The sequence below is a fragment of the Colius striatus genome, chromosome 7 (assembly GCF_028858725.1).
Source record: "Colius striatus isolate bColStr4 chromosome 7, bColStr4.1.hap1, whole genome shotgun sequence".
NCBI classification, from domain to species: domain Eukaryota; kingdom Metazoa; phylum Chordata; class Aves; order Coliiformes; family Coliidae; genus Colius; species Colius striatus.
This window is the reverse complement of record NC_084765.1, coordinates 40,284,423-40,299,180: the sequence shown is the minus strand read 5'-3', so window position 1 is coordinate 40,299,180 and position 14,758 is coordinate 40,284,423. Positions and strand designations below refer to the sequence as shown.

General features: G+C 44.5%; 1 protein-coding gene across 1 annotated transcript in view; it reads left to right on the top strand.

The window, feature by feature from the left end:
* IQGAP1 (IQ motif containing GTPase activating protein 1) overlaps positions 1-11,609 on the top strand; it is a 65,154-nt gene extending 53,545 nt beyond the window's left edge. Inside the window, exons 29-38 of the mRNA XM_061999037.1 lie at positions 586-818; positions 1,583-1,715; positions 2,051-2,153; positions 2,943-3,078; positions 3,963-4,050; positions 4,443-4,655; positions 6,539-6,705; positions 7,583-7,705; positions 8,856-8,964; positions 9,396-11,609. Coding sequence (XP_061855021.1) covers positions 586-818; positions 1,583-1,715; positions 2,051-2,153; positions 2,943-3,078; positions 3,963-4,050; positions 4,443-4,655; positions 6,539-6,705; positions 7,583-7,705; positions 8,856-8,964; positions 9,396-9,509 — 1,419 coding nt within the window. The 3' untranslated portion in view covers positions 9,510-11,609. The remainder of the gene's footprint in view (positions 1-585; positions 819-1,582; positions 1,716-2,050; positions 2,154-2,942; positions 3,079-3,962; positions 4,051-4,442; positions 4,656-6,538; positions 6,706-7,582; positions 7,706-8,855; positions 8,965-9,395) is intronic.
* Positions 11,610-14,758: the final 3,149 nt, after the last annotated feature.

The window sequence follows — 14,758 nt, the reverse complement described above, 5'->3', positions numbered from 1 at the left end:
AAAATGTTACTGGCTTACTGAAGAATTATTCTGAAAGAGAAAAGGACTTTGGAGGAGGAATAGAAAGTAGTTTACTCAGTGTAGCTCCTTGACTTGCCATGTTTCTCCCCCATTTTTGACTGTCAGAGATGGCAGCTCTCTTAAGAATTGACTCTTGCTCCTTTATACCGCAGTTGTTCTCCCCTCTGTTAGACTAACGCATTTTCACTGAATTGCCCTGATAGATCATCTCATGCTCCTGTGAGTAATCCTTTGGTAACTTGTAATATCTCCTATCTATTTGTACATTTTAATGGTAAAGTTTTAAATCTTTATGCATAGGAAGATCTGCCCCTGCTACCGACAGTGCTCAGTCTTCCCTCCTTGTGTTGACCACCCTCCTGCATCTTAATGATCTTTCTTTTTCCCCTGCACTGTAGATTCTTTGGGATAGTATGTGTTCATATACAGCAGGACAGCAGAACCTTTATCTTGGAAGGGGCCTCTGGCTTATAAGAAAACAAAGCTCAGTCAGAGTAGTTTCAGTAAAATGTGTTGGGTCCTATACCATCGTGTCTTGATGCATTTCTACTCAACTTTTCTCAGATTGTTGGAAACTTGCTGTATTATCGCTACATGAATCCAGCCATTGTCGCCCCAGACGCATTTGACATCATTGACCTTTCAGCTGGAGGTCAGCTAACCACGGATCAGCGCAGAAACCTCGGCTCCATCGCGAAGATGTTGCAGCATGCTGCATCCAATAAGATGTTCATGGGAGACAATGCACACCTCAGCATCATTAATGAATACCTATCGCAGTCATACCAGAAATTCAGGTAGGAGACCGTAGTGAATTAAGCTTGGCAGAGTGTAATGTTGCAGGTAACAAGGGGTAATGATGAATTATAAATATGATAAGTTCTGTCTCTGTCTGATGAGTGGTCTGTTAAAAACAAGAGGTTGCTCTCCAGACTGCCCTGAGCATCGGTGACACTGGCAAATGGGATGTGCACCTGGGATTTATGGACAATACTTCATATGTTAATGAGATTGCAAAGACACACATTTTGATTTAGGAGTCTCCTGAATAAAGGTTGCTTTTGCACACTTTTATTGTGATACTCTGGACGTTGACAACTAGAATGGACATACATTCTTATATCCCATATGAACCCACAGGAAAACCCAGCGGTGCTCAGGAATAAAGCACGTTGGCATTTAGCTTTTCAAACAGTTGAAGTAAGCTTTTGCTCTACAGTCATCATCTCACAGCTCTTGTGTTCTGGAAGAAAGAAAACCAGAGATTGCTGGGAGCAAAGGGTGTTACTGTAGCAGTGGCAGGATGCGTGAGCAAAGCCACCAGAGCCTTGGAGTAGTCCTGTAGATGCTGAAAGTGAGCCAAGGTCAATGTGGCCAATATCAGTAATTGAATATACTAGATTATTTTTGAGGTGTTAGACTAAAGGTGACAAACTGTAGTGTGCTGTATTGTGCCTCAGTTAAAAGAAGAGAGCCTGCGCTTGGGATTGTGAATTGGTGCTCTGGGTGAATCGTGTGACTCTCGAGTGATACTGATTCTTCTTTTCTCCTTTTTCTGAAGACGTTTTTTCCAAGCTGCCTGTGAGGTTCCTGAATTGCAGGATAAATTTAATATTGATGAATATTCTGACTTGGTGACTCTCACCAAACCGGTTATTTATATTTCAATTGGGGAAATCATCAACACGCACACCGTAAGTACGCGTTCGTCACAGTTGCTCTGTGTAAGCGGTGCTTACAAAGAAAATGCTGCTTCTGGTTGAAATACAAAGTTACTGAATATAGGGCTGAAAGTTGTGTTCCTTATCGCTTTATGGAATTAAGTAAAGTGCTTGTAGCTTCTCTAAGTTTCTTTTGAAAGTGTTTGAGCATGTGGTAGTGGCTCAGCTTTGGATGTTTGGTAGTGCTGTTTTGGAGTTTGGTGAAATAAGATCTCTTTCTAGAAGATACCAGCTCAAAAGCAAAGTTATATTACTGTCCAGAAAAGCGTGTAAACTTAACAACATAAATGTTCTTTCTGTTCGTCTAGTTGCTCTTAGACCATCAAGATGCAATTGCTCCTGAGCACAATGATCCAATACACGAGCTGCTGGATGATCTTGGAGAGGTTCCTACAATTGAGTCCTTAATAGGTGATCTAGTTTCTTGTACTTATGTGATATTGCCTTAAATGATTTGAAATTCAGTAAAGAAAGTATCTAAGGAATCATCATAGGTCATTTGGGAGGATGTGCTCTGAAAAGCAACAGCAGATTGGTCCCAGTGTATTCTCTCTCACTGCAGTTTGTTACCCTGAAAATAATAGATGCTCTTTCTGCTCTCCCTCTTCTTCTCTCACCCCTTCTCCTCCATCCTTCTCTCCCCATCTCCCCCTTGCACAAAGTTTTCAGAGCGCAGATGGATATTTTGACACGTTTTCTTCATTCCATTAAGCTAAGGCATTCCTTCCAGAGCGCGGCGAGAAGCGTGTTAAATGAACTGTACTTAATATAAGCCTGTGAGGTCAGGTGCCAACAAGGGCTCTGGTCATAGCTTGGAAAATTCATTCAAACAAGGATGTGGACATAGATGAATCGTCATATTTTTATTTAGACAGTGTTTTTGGTAGGTGAGCTACTCTTCTCAGTAGAGTGAGGTGCTGAGGTACAGTGTGGAAAGCACATACATCATTAAGACGTATGAAGTGGTGATCTTTGTGGTGCTTTTCTGGCTAGTGCAATCTCTCAGTTTTGGGAAGAAGTAGCCTGTAACATGTTCAGGATGATATTTCTAAAAACTGGTTTGGGCTTTTGAAGTGTCAGTCAGACAGTATAAGAAACAGTGTAGCTTTCCTGTAAGTTTTGTAGGGAAAAATCACAAAGCTGTAGTAACCAAGAACTTAAAGAATGTTATTTAATCTGTAAACTCTTTCTGCTTGTCAGGGGAAGGGTCTAGCAATGTTAATGACCCCAACAGGGAAATACTAGCAAAGACTGAAGTTTCTCTCACGCTCACTAATAAATTTGATGTTCCTGGTGATGAGAATGCAGAAATGGATGCAAAGACGATTCTGCTGAAGTAAGTGTGGTAGTAACCACCTGGTATGTTTCTCAAGTGAATGAAGAACCTGAATTGTCAGTTGATCTGTGTGGGAAAGTAAGAGTGTCACTGCTGGATTTGTCAATCTTTAAAAGTCCATCTTGGATAGCTCTGGAGGGGAAAACTACCAGAAGAGAAAACTTTCTAGATGTGAGTGAGCGTGACAGCAGCAGGGGGATTTATGTGTGTGTGAATAATTTGTAAAGATCCTCTGAAATTATCTGGAATCTTCATCACAATTGAGTTTTAACTGAAGCCTATTAATGTTAGATTTAAATGAATCAATATTTGTGCTGCATTTCTAATGAGGTGTGCAAATGTTTCCAATAGAAAATCCATTATATATTCTGAGGGTAACTAAACATGTAGGGCGTGTGAATAACACTTTGTTGCTATGTCTGCTAGCTTTTGCAGAACTAGTATCTTTACACAACCTTTGAGCAGATTATGTCTGTGTCCAGGTAGTAAAGCAGGAGACAATGTAATGTACAGTACTCTCCCTGTAGCTTTCCTCATCTGTGGGAAATACCTCCGTAGGATATTTCTGCTGTTGCTGGTCTCCTCTTTTGGTTTATGATGCAGTCCCCTTCTCTCTGCACTCACAGTCTCCCAAACCTGACTCTTGGGAGCAAGTCCTGCATGCTATGTAGATGAACCTTCCAGGGAACCAGTTTCTGATAAAACGCTCTCGAAAAGTAAAGTGGTTTCTCGGGGTTTTGGTCTGGTCTAGCCTATGACTAGCCAAGCGTGCACCCAGTGATAATCTGACTTTAGGTGAATCAGTTAACGTTGGTGCTACTGTAGAAAAGAACAATATGGAAGGTCTTTCAGTATAAAGTTCTTTCTCCTTGATTTCTTTCCAGCACAAAACGTTTAATTGTCGATGTAATCCGCTTCCAACCGGGGGAGACGCTGACTGAAATCTTGGAAACTCCAGCTACCTCAGAGCAAGTATGAAGTTGTTTACCTGTGTTCTATTTCGATTAGGAGAGTGTCATCTGTCTAGATATATGAGAGCATACTTGGGAATCTGCATTCATGTTTTACAGTGAAGATGTCTCCAATGATGTTGGGGGAGTGGGATACAGTAATGAGGTGTGAGCCTTAGTCACCTGGTAGTTGCTAGAAGCTATTTATCTAGAAGACCATTTAAAATGTCAGGTGGGCTTCTGGTTCCCGTGCGTGAAGTCTGCTCATCAAACGTGGGTTCAAGTCAGTACAGAAATGACTAAGCAACACCCTATCCCATGTCATGCTGGAGGTTAGACAACCTGTTTGTGGTTCTTGATCACCTTAACATTGATGTGCTTTTGAACATGTAGCTTTCTGTTTCCTTTTCCTAGGAAGCAGAGCATCAGAGAGCTATGCAGAAACGGGCCATCCGTGATGCGAAAACTCCTGATAAGATGAAAAAATCAGTGTCTGTGAAGGAAGACAGTAATCTAAACCTTCAAGAAAAAAAAATGAAAATTAAGACAGGCCTGAAGAAGTTGACAGAACTGGGGACAGTGAATGCAAAAAATAAATACCAGGAACTAATCAACGACATTGCAAAGGTATGCCAGTAGTGGCTTCTTAGTAGTCACAGTGGGGTTTTCCCACAGTTTGCAGTGTGTGAAATTGGCTTTCAGGAAGATTAAGTTTTGTAGTAGCCAATTTACAGATGTGAAGCCTGACTTTTAACACTGTCAAAGAGTATTCAGGGATGAAAAAAGGAAGGTTAAAGCCCTCTTGGAACTAAATCTTGTCAAAGTGTGTAAAGGACAAGAGAGGCCTCTTTCAGGTACATCAGCAGCAAAAGGCAGATTAGGGAAAATGTGAGCCCCCTGAATGAGGTGGGTGCCCTGGTGAGGATGGAGGATGCAGAGAAAGCTGAACTACCAAATGCCTTCTTCACTTCAGTCTTTACAGCCAAAGCTGGCCCTCAGGAAGCCCAGTCCCTGAAGGATAGAGAGAAAATCTGGAGAAAGGAAGACCTTCCCTTGGTTGAGGAAGGTTGGGTTTAGAGAACTGCTGGGCAAGCTGGACACTTACAAACCCACAGGTCTTGATGGCATGCACACACGAGTGCTAGGGAGCTGCTGATGGTATTGCTGGGCCACTCTCCATCACTTGTGAATGATAGTGGAGCACAGGAGAGGTGCCCGATGACAGGCCAGTGTCACTCCAGGCTTCAAAAAGGGCAAGAAGGGGGACTCAGGGAAGCTAAAGGCCTCTCAGCCTCACCTCCATCCCTGGAAAAACGGATGAAACAGCTTGTTCTAGATGTTATTTCTAAGCAGATGAAGGAAAAGATGGTTATTGGGAGCCAACACAGGTTCACCAAGGGGAAATCCAGTTGACCAACCTCATAGCCTTCCATGATGGCACGACTGGCTAGGTAGATGAGAGGAGAACGGTGGATGTCATCTACCTTGACTTCAGCAAGGCTTTTGACACCATCTCCCATAATGATCCCCATGGTTAAGCTCAAGAAGTGTGGGTTGGATGAGTAGACAGTGAGATGGATTGAGAACTGGCTGAAGGCAGAGCCCAGGGGGTGGTGATCAACAGAGCCCAGTCCAGTTGGAGGCCTGTGGTCAGTGGGGTTCCACAGGGTTCAGTTCTGGGTTGAATTGGTCTGATTCAACAAAGACCTAGATGAAGTGGCAGAGTGTATTGCCCAGGGACAGGACAAGGGGTAACAGGTACTAGCTAGAATACAAAATGTTTCACTTAAACACAAGGAGAAGCTGCTTTGGTGTTGAGGTGAGGGAGCGCTGGCACAGGCTGCCCTGAGAGGGTGTGGAGGCTCCTTCTTGGGAGGTTTCCAAGTCCACCTGGATGCATTCCTGTATGATCTGATCTAGGTGGGACCTGCTTTAGCAGGGGGTTGGACTGGAGGAGCTCTGGAAGCCTCCTTCTTTCCCCACCATTCTGGGATTCTCAGATTTTACTGCTGCATTTCTGCCTTATGACATTTGGGAAGTCCTTTATTATTATAGACTGTTTGTGTTTTCTCAAATGACTGTGTTGCCAGAAGCTCAGGCACTTTAAGGAGAAGCATCAGAGCTCTGAGGGCAAATCCCAGTGTGTGATCTTTCTTTTGCTCCTTTTCAGCAATTCAAATAGTGCCTCTGCAAGCTTACTCACATTGAGGCAGTTTTGCCCATAACTTAAAGACATCCTAACTGTAATTTCTATTTAAAATTACCCATTCAAGAATAAACAATAAAGGGAAGAGCTGAGAAAGACTTGCCCAGGTGATGTAATACTGCTGTACATGGCTACTGTGACAATGTATTTTCTATCACGTTTAGCAAAAAAACTCCAGCTTGTAGCATGAAGCAAAACGTGGCAAAACCAAATGGTGTGTTTCAAATACTCTGTGTTTTGGGCTTGAGCAATTGGAGAGTTCAAATGGCTGTTGAGTCTCTGCCTGTCTTTGTCTGTGGCACAGGACATCCGAAATCAGCGTAGGTACCGTCAGAGAAGAAAGGCAGAGCTGGTGAAGCTGCAGCAGACATACAGTGCCTTGAACTCCAAAGCTACTTTTTATGGGGAACAAGTAGATTACTACAAAAGCTACATCAAAACCTGCTTGGATAACCTGGCCAGCAAGGGCAAGTGAGTATCTCATAACCATGCCATGGCTGTAGAAGTACTTCCTACAGAAAGCAAGTATAGGTTGTTGCTGAGAAGAACCATAAGGATATCTGCTCAATGCTCCTCAGCCAAGCTCTTTACTGTAGTGATGATCCTAGGGGAAAAGGTGTCAGCAGTGGTGGGAAAATACAGGGAGAGGGCAGTGCCCAGAATGGGATCAAAAAGATGTATCTAAAAGAATTTAGGTCCCTCTGGGTGAGGGGACTGTACCAGAGTCCAGTGGGAATGAAACTGGTTGCCCTGATAATGCACATGCTGCTCAGTGAGTCTGTCTTGTCATCCTTTCTAAGAGCAGAGAATGAAAATGATAGTTACCTACAAGGGAATTACTGATCGTGAATTATCCTCTTTTTAACCCAAATGGAGTCAGTTGTTGTAGTGCAAGACAATTTAACATCCTTCTGGTGAAATGCAGGAAAAGCAACTAACAGTGAAAACTGAGGCAACAAAGCAATCAGCCTTTTTGATGTCAGTTGTCACCAGATCCCCCGTTGCCTAATGACATAGTACTGTGTTCTATGCAAGTGCCATGTCATTATGTTTTGGGATTTGTTTTGGGGTTTTTGCATTTTCTTTGGTGGGCTTTTTTTGTTTGTTTTTTCTTTTCCTGTAGCCTAAGAGTTATTGGTAAACAGTAGAAAATCAAAGGTCTGATCTGACCTGCAAGCACTTTGTTGATAAATTCACCAGTAGAAATACCCAATCTATCCCCTGCGTTGGTCACAGTTGAATAGTTACACTAGTTCCATCCCCTTACTCAAACAGGATGACATTTTTGCTGTCCAAAATCTCTTTACTCATTTGATCATCTTGTTTGGGTGGTCATTTTTGTTTTCAGAGTCTCTAAGAAACCTCGGGAGATGAAAGGCAAAAACAGTAAAAAGATTTCTCTAAAATACACAGCGGCTCGACTTCATGAGAAGGGGGTGCTTTTGGAGATTGAGGATCTGCAAGTTAACCAGTGAGTATCTTTTTAAAACTTTGTGTAGCTAAATAGCCTCTCGGAGGAAGAGGAAAATGGGTATGTTGTCTTCTCTCCCACACCTCCTGAGAGGTCTCGGACTAATTGTAATATTTGAGTCTGGGGTCTTCCCATTCCGTTCTGTCTCCAGATGGTTTCTATCACTTATCTCCCAAGTCACAGTTTTATGTGGATTTATAATCCTCCTATTTTATCTGCAGTTGAGTGTCGTCAGTGTCATGAGTCTTTTGTTAAATTCAGGCAGGATGATTTCCTCCTTTTCTTAGTTTATGTAGTTCATGACTCCTAGTGCTTTGTCACCTTGAAGTTTGTGGCATCAGGCCCCAGTGCTCACACAGGGTTGTTCAGCAAGTTGCAGTTCATCTGCATTTTGCACAATTAGTTCTAATATTTTACAATCGAGTTACTTTAATTCCCAGCACTAGTCTGGGTGCTAGCAATTGAGGAACAAAAGCTCTGAGATTTGTTTGAGATAGTGGCAGATTGTCTCATGTTTTTGTTCTTGGAATTCCGCATTGTTTGGAGGCTTTAGCTGTTCAAGCTGAGAGAGTGTTTTGGTAACCTAGGCTGGGCCAGGAAACCTGATCTCTTCTCAGTTCTTTTTGGTGGAAGCAAAGCAGGTCTTTGACAAATGTAGTGGGATTTAAAGGTGACATCCTCTTCCTTACAAGCCCCACAGTCGTGGAGAAGTACCTCCTCGGGTGAATTGCTACTGTGGTTAATAGCTCTCAAGTGTTGAAAGACCAGCTTAATGCTGGCTTTGATTTGTCCAGCTAGCCTTGAGAACTTCATCTGTCTTCTGAGGAATACAGAGAAGCTGCCTCTTACTAGAATTTTTTGTCAACTCGAAATGGTATGTTGTACTTTGTGTGCTGAGGTGTGGATGTGCAGCACTAGACTATTTAGACCATGTGGGCTCAATTCCTGCATTTCCTACTACAACACTGTAGTGTTGAGGCCTCTCAGCCTTTATGGTCTTCATTCCCAATGGGGATATAGAGGAAAGAATTACAAATAGAATTCCTAGGAATTTATTTTCATATTTCATGTCATGTGCTCTCTGCCTGTTTCAGTAGGAGTTTCGTGTTCAGCAATGAACCGTGGTTTTCCTATTTCCCAAATTTCATAGGTTTAAAAACGTGATATTTGAAATCAGTCCAACGGAAGAAGTAGGAGATTTCGAGGTAAAAGCAAAATTCATGGGGGTACAGATGGAAACCTTTATGTTACATTATCAGGTAAGAACTGTCCTGTTTAATAGTGGCATATAATTCCCAGACTCTTTGTCAGAATAATAATGCCGTGTTCTGCCCGAGTAGTCTGAAAACTTGTGTTATCTTTATGGCTACTATGCCAGTGAAAAGCCTGGAGATGGCTAGACATGAAATTTGGCTTCCTTGGAATAATCTTCTGTTTCTGCCCTCTTTGGTTGTGTTTTGTTTATTTTATTAATTAACGCAGAGTGAAAAATTAAGATCCTGAGTGCCTTAGGGGGACTGTTATTTTTCCTAACAGTGTGAGTGGATCTTTAATGAGTCTGTCCTTTTTCTGTCTTTGGCCATGTACTTTGTGATAGATAGTCCTCAAAAACCTGCTATACCACAGAGTCTTTTCTGTTCTCTACACGCTCTCAAGGATTCCTTGCTCATAAAGGTATTCTCTTTGGCAGGATCTTTTGCAGCTGCAGTATGAAGGTGTTGCAGTCATGAAGTTGTTTGACAGAGCAAAAGTGAATGTCAACCTTCTGATCTTCCTTCTGAATAAGAAATTTTATGGGAAGTAACTGATGTCAACCAGCAAGTCTCTGAAAGGGGAGACGAAAAGAAACCTGCAATACAACTTCTAATGACTTAGCTATGTATCAGTATATGCCCATGCTGCGCTGAAAAATGTATCAAATGTATAATGAAGCAGGACTGAGAACCTCGTGTGATTTGTCAACCCTGGCTGAATCTGCAGGGAGTTGGTTTCTTATTTATGATCTTTATCTTCAACTTTGAAGGTCCCCCGAAAAGCAGTTAATTTAGAATGTATTTTTACGTTGCTTTGGGGATTAAACTTATATTAGAGTACGCTTAGGGCATCTGGATGCTATATTTGCCTAACTGTGTGCTTCGTGAAGCCTGAGTTATTCTCACCTGTGTGAAGAGAGAGCTGGCTCCGTACAGCAGTCAGCTTTCCTCTTCCTGAAAGTAAAAAACGGTTGCAGATTGTGTTCTCTACCAGGCATGACCTAAATAAGTGGTCAAAGTGTAGGGGTTGTCCAGCCTTCTGCGAGCCTGCGGCGGCGGCCGGTTCCCCAGACTGGGCTGCTAGTCAGGGGAACCAGTGAGCCTCGTAAAGGGTTGCCACATACAGCAGCTTTAATGTCTCAATTTTCCTGATTTGTTTCTGTTTATCACCCTGTAATAACTTCCAGACGGCCTTTTCAATGGAAGGGCCGAGGAATGCACTTATTAGTGCTTACAGATGAAAAGAAGCCTTTTGGGGAAGGGAACAAAATTTCCTGAGACGTGTCAAGTTTTGATTCTGCTTACAAAGCATTTGAAACATACAAATCACTTCTTTCTTTTTCCAGTTTAAAGCAACATTCTATGTATCAGAGGCAATAAATGTTAGGCTCTACCTGCAGTCTTGTCACAGGAAGACAGCTGTCTTGCATAGCTTTAAAAAAGTTTAATCATTCTAGCTACGCAGAAGTTGCATTTTCTTTTACTACTTGGAGGTGTTTTTTTTCAACATGGTGGTGGCTGTTCTGCTATATCCAATGCAGAGGCTGTGAGATGATCTGCCCTTCACATTCATCTGTTGCTGCAGCTCTCCCCCCATTTTTCCTTAACATTTTAACATTTTTAAAAAGGGACACATCTCTTGCCAATGTCAAGTTATTCGTAGGTCACTTGTGTTTGTTCAGATTCCTGAGTTTAATAGAACTGCTTTATCTCAGATCTGCACTGAACTAGTTATTTCAGCTTAGATCTTCTTTTTTCCTCATGAAAGACACTTGCAGTGTATGAAACAGCTACAGCCCTGAGGATAACTTTTCTGCAGTCCTCTTGGAAGCAAGAATTTATTTCAACCCGATGGTGTCTAGACATTGTAATGTTGGCGCCTGCGTGGTCCAACTCAGTAGTAAAAATTACTTATCAAACCCCAGAAATGTTGTTACAGTCCAGATCATCTGAATCAAAGATACCTCAGAACTGGATAGCCACTGAAATCTGACAAAGAGGTCTGAAATGGGATAAAGGTCTGGTGTTGGGTTTTGTGTGTGGGGAATTGTTTTGGTTGGGTCTTTTCTCCTGTATCGGAGAAGGACTTGAGACATTCGTTCCTTTGATTTGGGGATGATGAGAGTAACGGTAAAACATACGAAATGATTGCTAGGAAAATGCAGCTGTACATCTCAAACTCTTGAGGCACAGGGCTTGATCATCCCAAGTCCAACTTTTAATGAGTACATTTTAATACTTTTTAAATGTCTGCCAAATAAATGTCAACTATAAGCCAAGGTAATTAGGTGTTAGAGAGCTCTGTAGTGCCTGTGGGGAAAGCAGCGTTACCACGTGATTCTCAGCCATTCCCTTCTTGCCTGTGCCCATTGAAAAAACTTCATTTTGGCAAAAATTGGGGAAAAAAAACCAAACAGAAAATCAGTTCTCTAAAAATAATGGGAATCTAGTCCTTCTGAGCAACAGTATGGAAAGACCCAACCTGAGCACTTAATTATATATATTTTAAAAATATTGATGGTTTAGCTTTGCTTACTCCATCACACCACTGTACTTACTGTGGGAGCAGTTGAACCTACAAAGTGTGTCTTCCCTCTTTCCTGGTCACATTTGTCTTTCTAACTCTCAAGTAAAAAGTAATTTGTCCCCAATGGGCGCTGTGTGAAATCCTGAGTGCAGGCCCCAGTCATGAATGGACCACAGCTGGGCCCCAGGCACGGTGCTGTGCCCTCAGGGGCTGCACCAGCACCAGGGCAGCCGCCTGCAGCTCTGGTGCCTCCTCTGTGAGTCCGTCCTCACGGCTTTTCTCATGGCTGTGGTGTGAGGAGAGGTGGTGGGTGGCATAACATGGCCAGGGTGGAGGGGGGGTGAGCCCTGGGACTGTGTGCCTCTGGGGACATCCCTCTGGCCGTGTAGCACCCTAAGGGAGCCATGTAGCACCCTAAGGGAGCCATGCCTCCCTTGCCCCTGCAGACGAGGTCATTTCTTTCTGCATGTCTGTTTTTAGCTCACTGATGCTAACTTATTTCACAGCTCCCTGTCCCACCCTTGTTACCTGTATCCCGTTTTCCCGCTCCCTGTCCACGTGTCCCCTCTTTGCCTTAGCCCTTCCTCCTGCTTTCACTTTCCCTTTTCCCCTTGTCCTGCTGCCTCTGGGCACTGAGCCTTGGAGCCGCTGCTGGGATTTCTGCTGGGTGTGAAGGCACAACCCTTTGCTGACTCCTTTGTGCCCTGAGATGTGTTTCCAGCTGCTGGGCTCAGGGTGAGCAGCTGTGGTTGTGTGATAAATGATTTAGTCCCAAACAGGGTTCCAATTAAAGTTTACAATTTATTAAGCGAATAGAGGCAAGCAACCAGCGCTGGGTGCTCTGGGAGTCTCTGCTCAACCACGACAGGTGCCGCACAGCTCCTGGTTTCGGTTTATATTTCCTAGGCTAATACATATTCATCCTAGGCTAATACATAGGCATAGCTATGTCCTAAGCATGTGCCCAATAGACTTAAACTTTTAACCAAACTGTGCTGAGTCATGCTGACAGACAGGTTGCCTCTGCCCAGCATCACACGACCAGCAACAAAACCAGTTTAAGCAACCGCCGCTAACTGCTGGAGAAAAACAAATGGGCGCCTTGCAGAAAGTGGGAACTATCTACAGCTTAAGCCTGCAGTTATACAAGGCACATTGACACAAGTCAGGTGAACACATTTCACAGTTGGGTCCAGGAGAGACTGGATGGGCTGTGATCATTGGGCATAGCCGCTGTTCCACATGACCACCAGCTGAGGCAGCCCAGGTGTGGCTGGTGAGCCTGAGCGTGGGGCTGGCAGTGCTGTGTGCAGGGGCTCCAGCTGGGGAGGGGGCTGCCTGGGCACGCCTGCTCGAGGGATCTGACAAAGGGGAACTGGCTGAGGAGCCCATCAATATGCCCCCATGTTGAGCACCACCTGTTGCAGGTGGCTCCCAGATGGATCTTCTGCTGGTCAAAGCCGAGCCCATCGGCAAAGCCGGTGGTGCCTCTGCAATGCCGCATGTAAGACTAAAAAAGGCTCGACAGAAGCTGTGGTAGAGACAACGTAAGTATGTAACTGCCCCACAGATCCCAAGGAAGGAAGAGGAGGTGCTCCAGTCACCTAAGCAGGGGTTCCCCTGCAGCCATGGAGAAGCAAACATCCATCTGTAGCCCACAGAGGACCCCACACTGGGCTGCCTGAACCTGCATCAAGGGACAGTTCAGAAGAAAGTGAACGCTGGCTTTTATCTCTACATTTAAAGGGTGGCTGTTGTTTGAATGTCTGTCCTGGGTTTTAGAGGAGCCGCTTTGGCTTGGTAAAAGGGGGAGGGGGCTGCAGTGGGGGCTCTGTAAAGAGTTCTCAGGCCATCCCCTGGCCCTGGGGTTTGGTTTTCACCTACCTCCAGCAAATCTGGCGCCTGTGCAGCGTGAGTTAAGGACAGGAATTTGCAGTGTGGAGGAGGAGGTGGAAGGGAAGGGCACGGTGAAGATGCAGACCCCCACAGCCAAGAAAGGAGGACAGAAGGAGCGATGCTGGAGCAGAGGGACCCTTGCAGCCCATGGCAAGAAGCAGAGAGCCTGTGAGAGAGAGGTGAGGGTTGGAGACTTCAGGTGAGAGGGGCGAGCAGATAAGAGCTGCTCAGATTCAATGAAGTTGCCTTTTGTTGCCCAGGCTGAGTAGCCAGCTCTGCTTTGTCCCAGACCATAAGAGGGGCAGTGAAGTCCTCCCTGCCCTTCCAGATCTGTGGTACTTAATGTCTAATTGTGGTCTTTTGTCCTTGGATGGGCCTAATCTCCATTAGGCTGTGGGGACTTGTTAATTTTTGGGGGATGGATCCATGGCCCTTCTCTCCTGACTTTAATGGCTGTAGATGAAGTCAGGAGAATTTGGAATGCCCCTTTCCACATCTCTATAGGTTCTGTGTTTTAAATCTTCAGGTGAACCCAGTCTCAGACTGGTAGGGTTGTGTAGGTGTATCCTATTTTATGGGATATAGATCCTATACTTGTTGCTATGTATTTTGTAGCTTTTCCAGTCTCTTTCTGTTTTGTTCCTGGGCAGTGTGGGGATCTGAGGGCTTCTCATGTAATAACTCCTAGGGACTTCAGGTTATGGGGCTTTTTTTACTGTGAGGTTATGTTCTCATTCTCAGTCATGTCCCAGGTAGTGCTTGTGCTCCAGTCACAGCTCTTTCCTGATGGATTGTTCTGATTTGTCATTTAATTGTATAGCTCGTTTTCTTTTTCCTGCTTGCTTGTGGCTTGTCAGGGGTGTGGGGTTCTCATTTTGTGACTAAACCTCTGCTTACTTTATGGTGGGGGTGGGGTATTGGTCTGCACAAAGCTTCTCCCAAAGCCCTTGTGTGAGGGGAAGGTGAGAAGCGAGTGCAAGGCATCAAGGCTGCATCTGAGCAAGGCGCTGGGAGCAGTTTGTGGCGGCTGGCGGGGGTGGGGCGACCACCGGCTTTGGGCTGGAGCCCGGCAGCGAGTCAGGGACTGGGGGCATTGGGAAAGTGCCTGAAGTTGTGTTTCCATGTTTGGTTTTTCAGTGTCTCTGAGTCCATCAGGTACGACACAGAATCGTTGCCCAGGACTGGACATTACACCGGGCTGGAGCTCTGTGGAGGTTTGCTTTTATCGAAGAAAGGGACAATAACTCATATTTGCTCCCCTGTGGGGACCCAACTTGGCACAGGGTGCAGCCTCCTTTTCTCTCGACTTCCGCACCACTTGTGACCCTCCTCCTTTGCCCTTTGGCTGAGATACTCAGAGGGTACAGACTTCCCCAT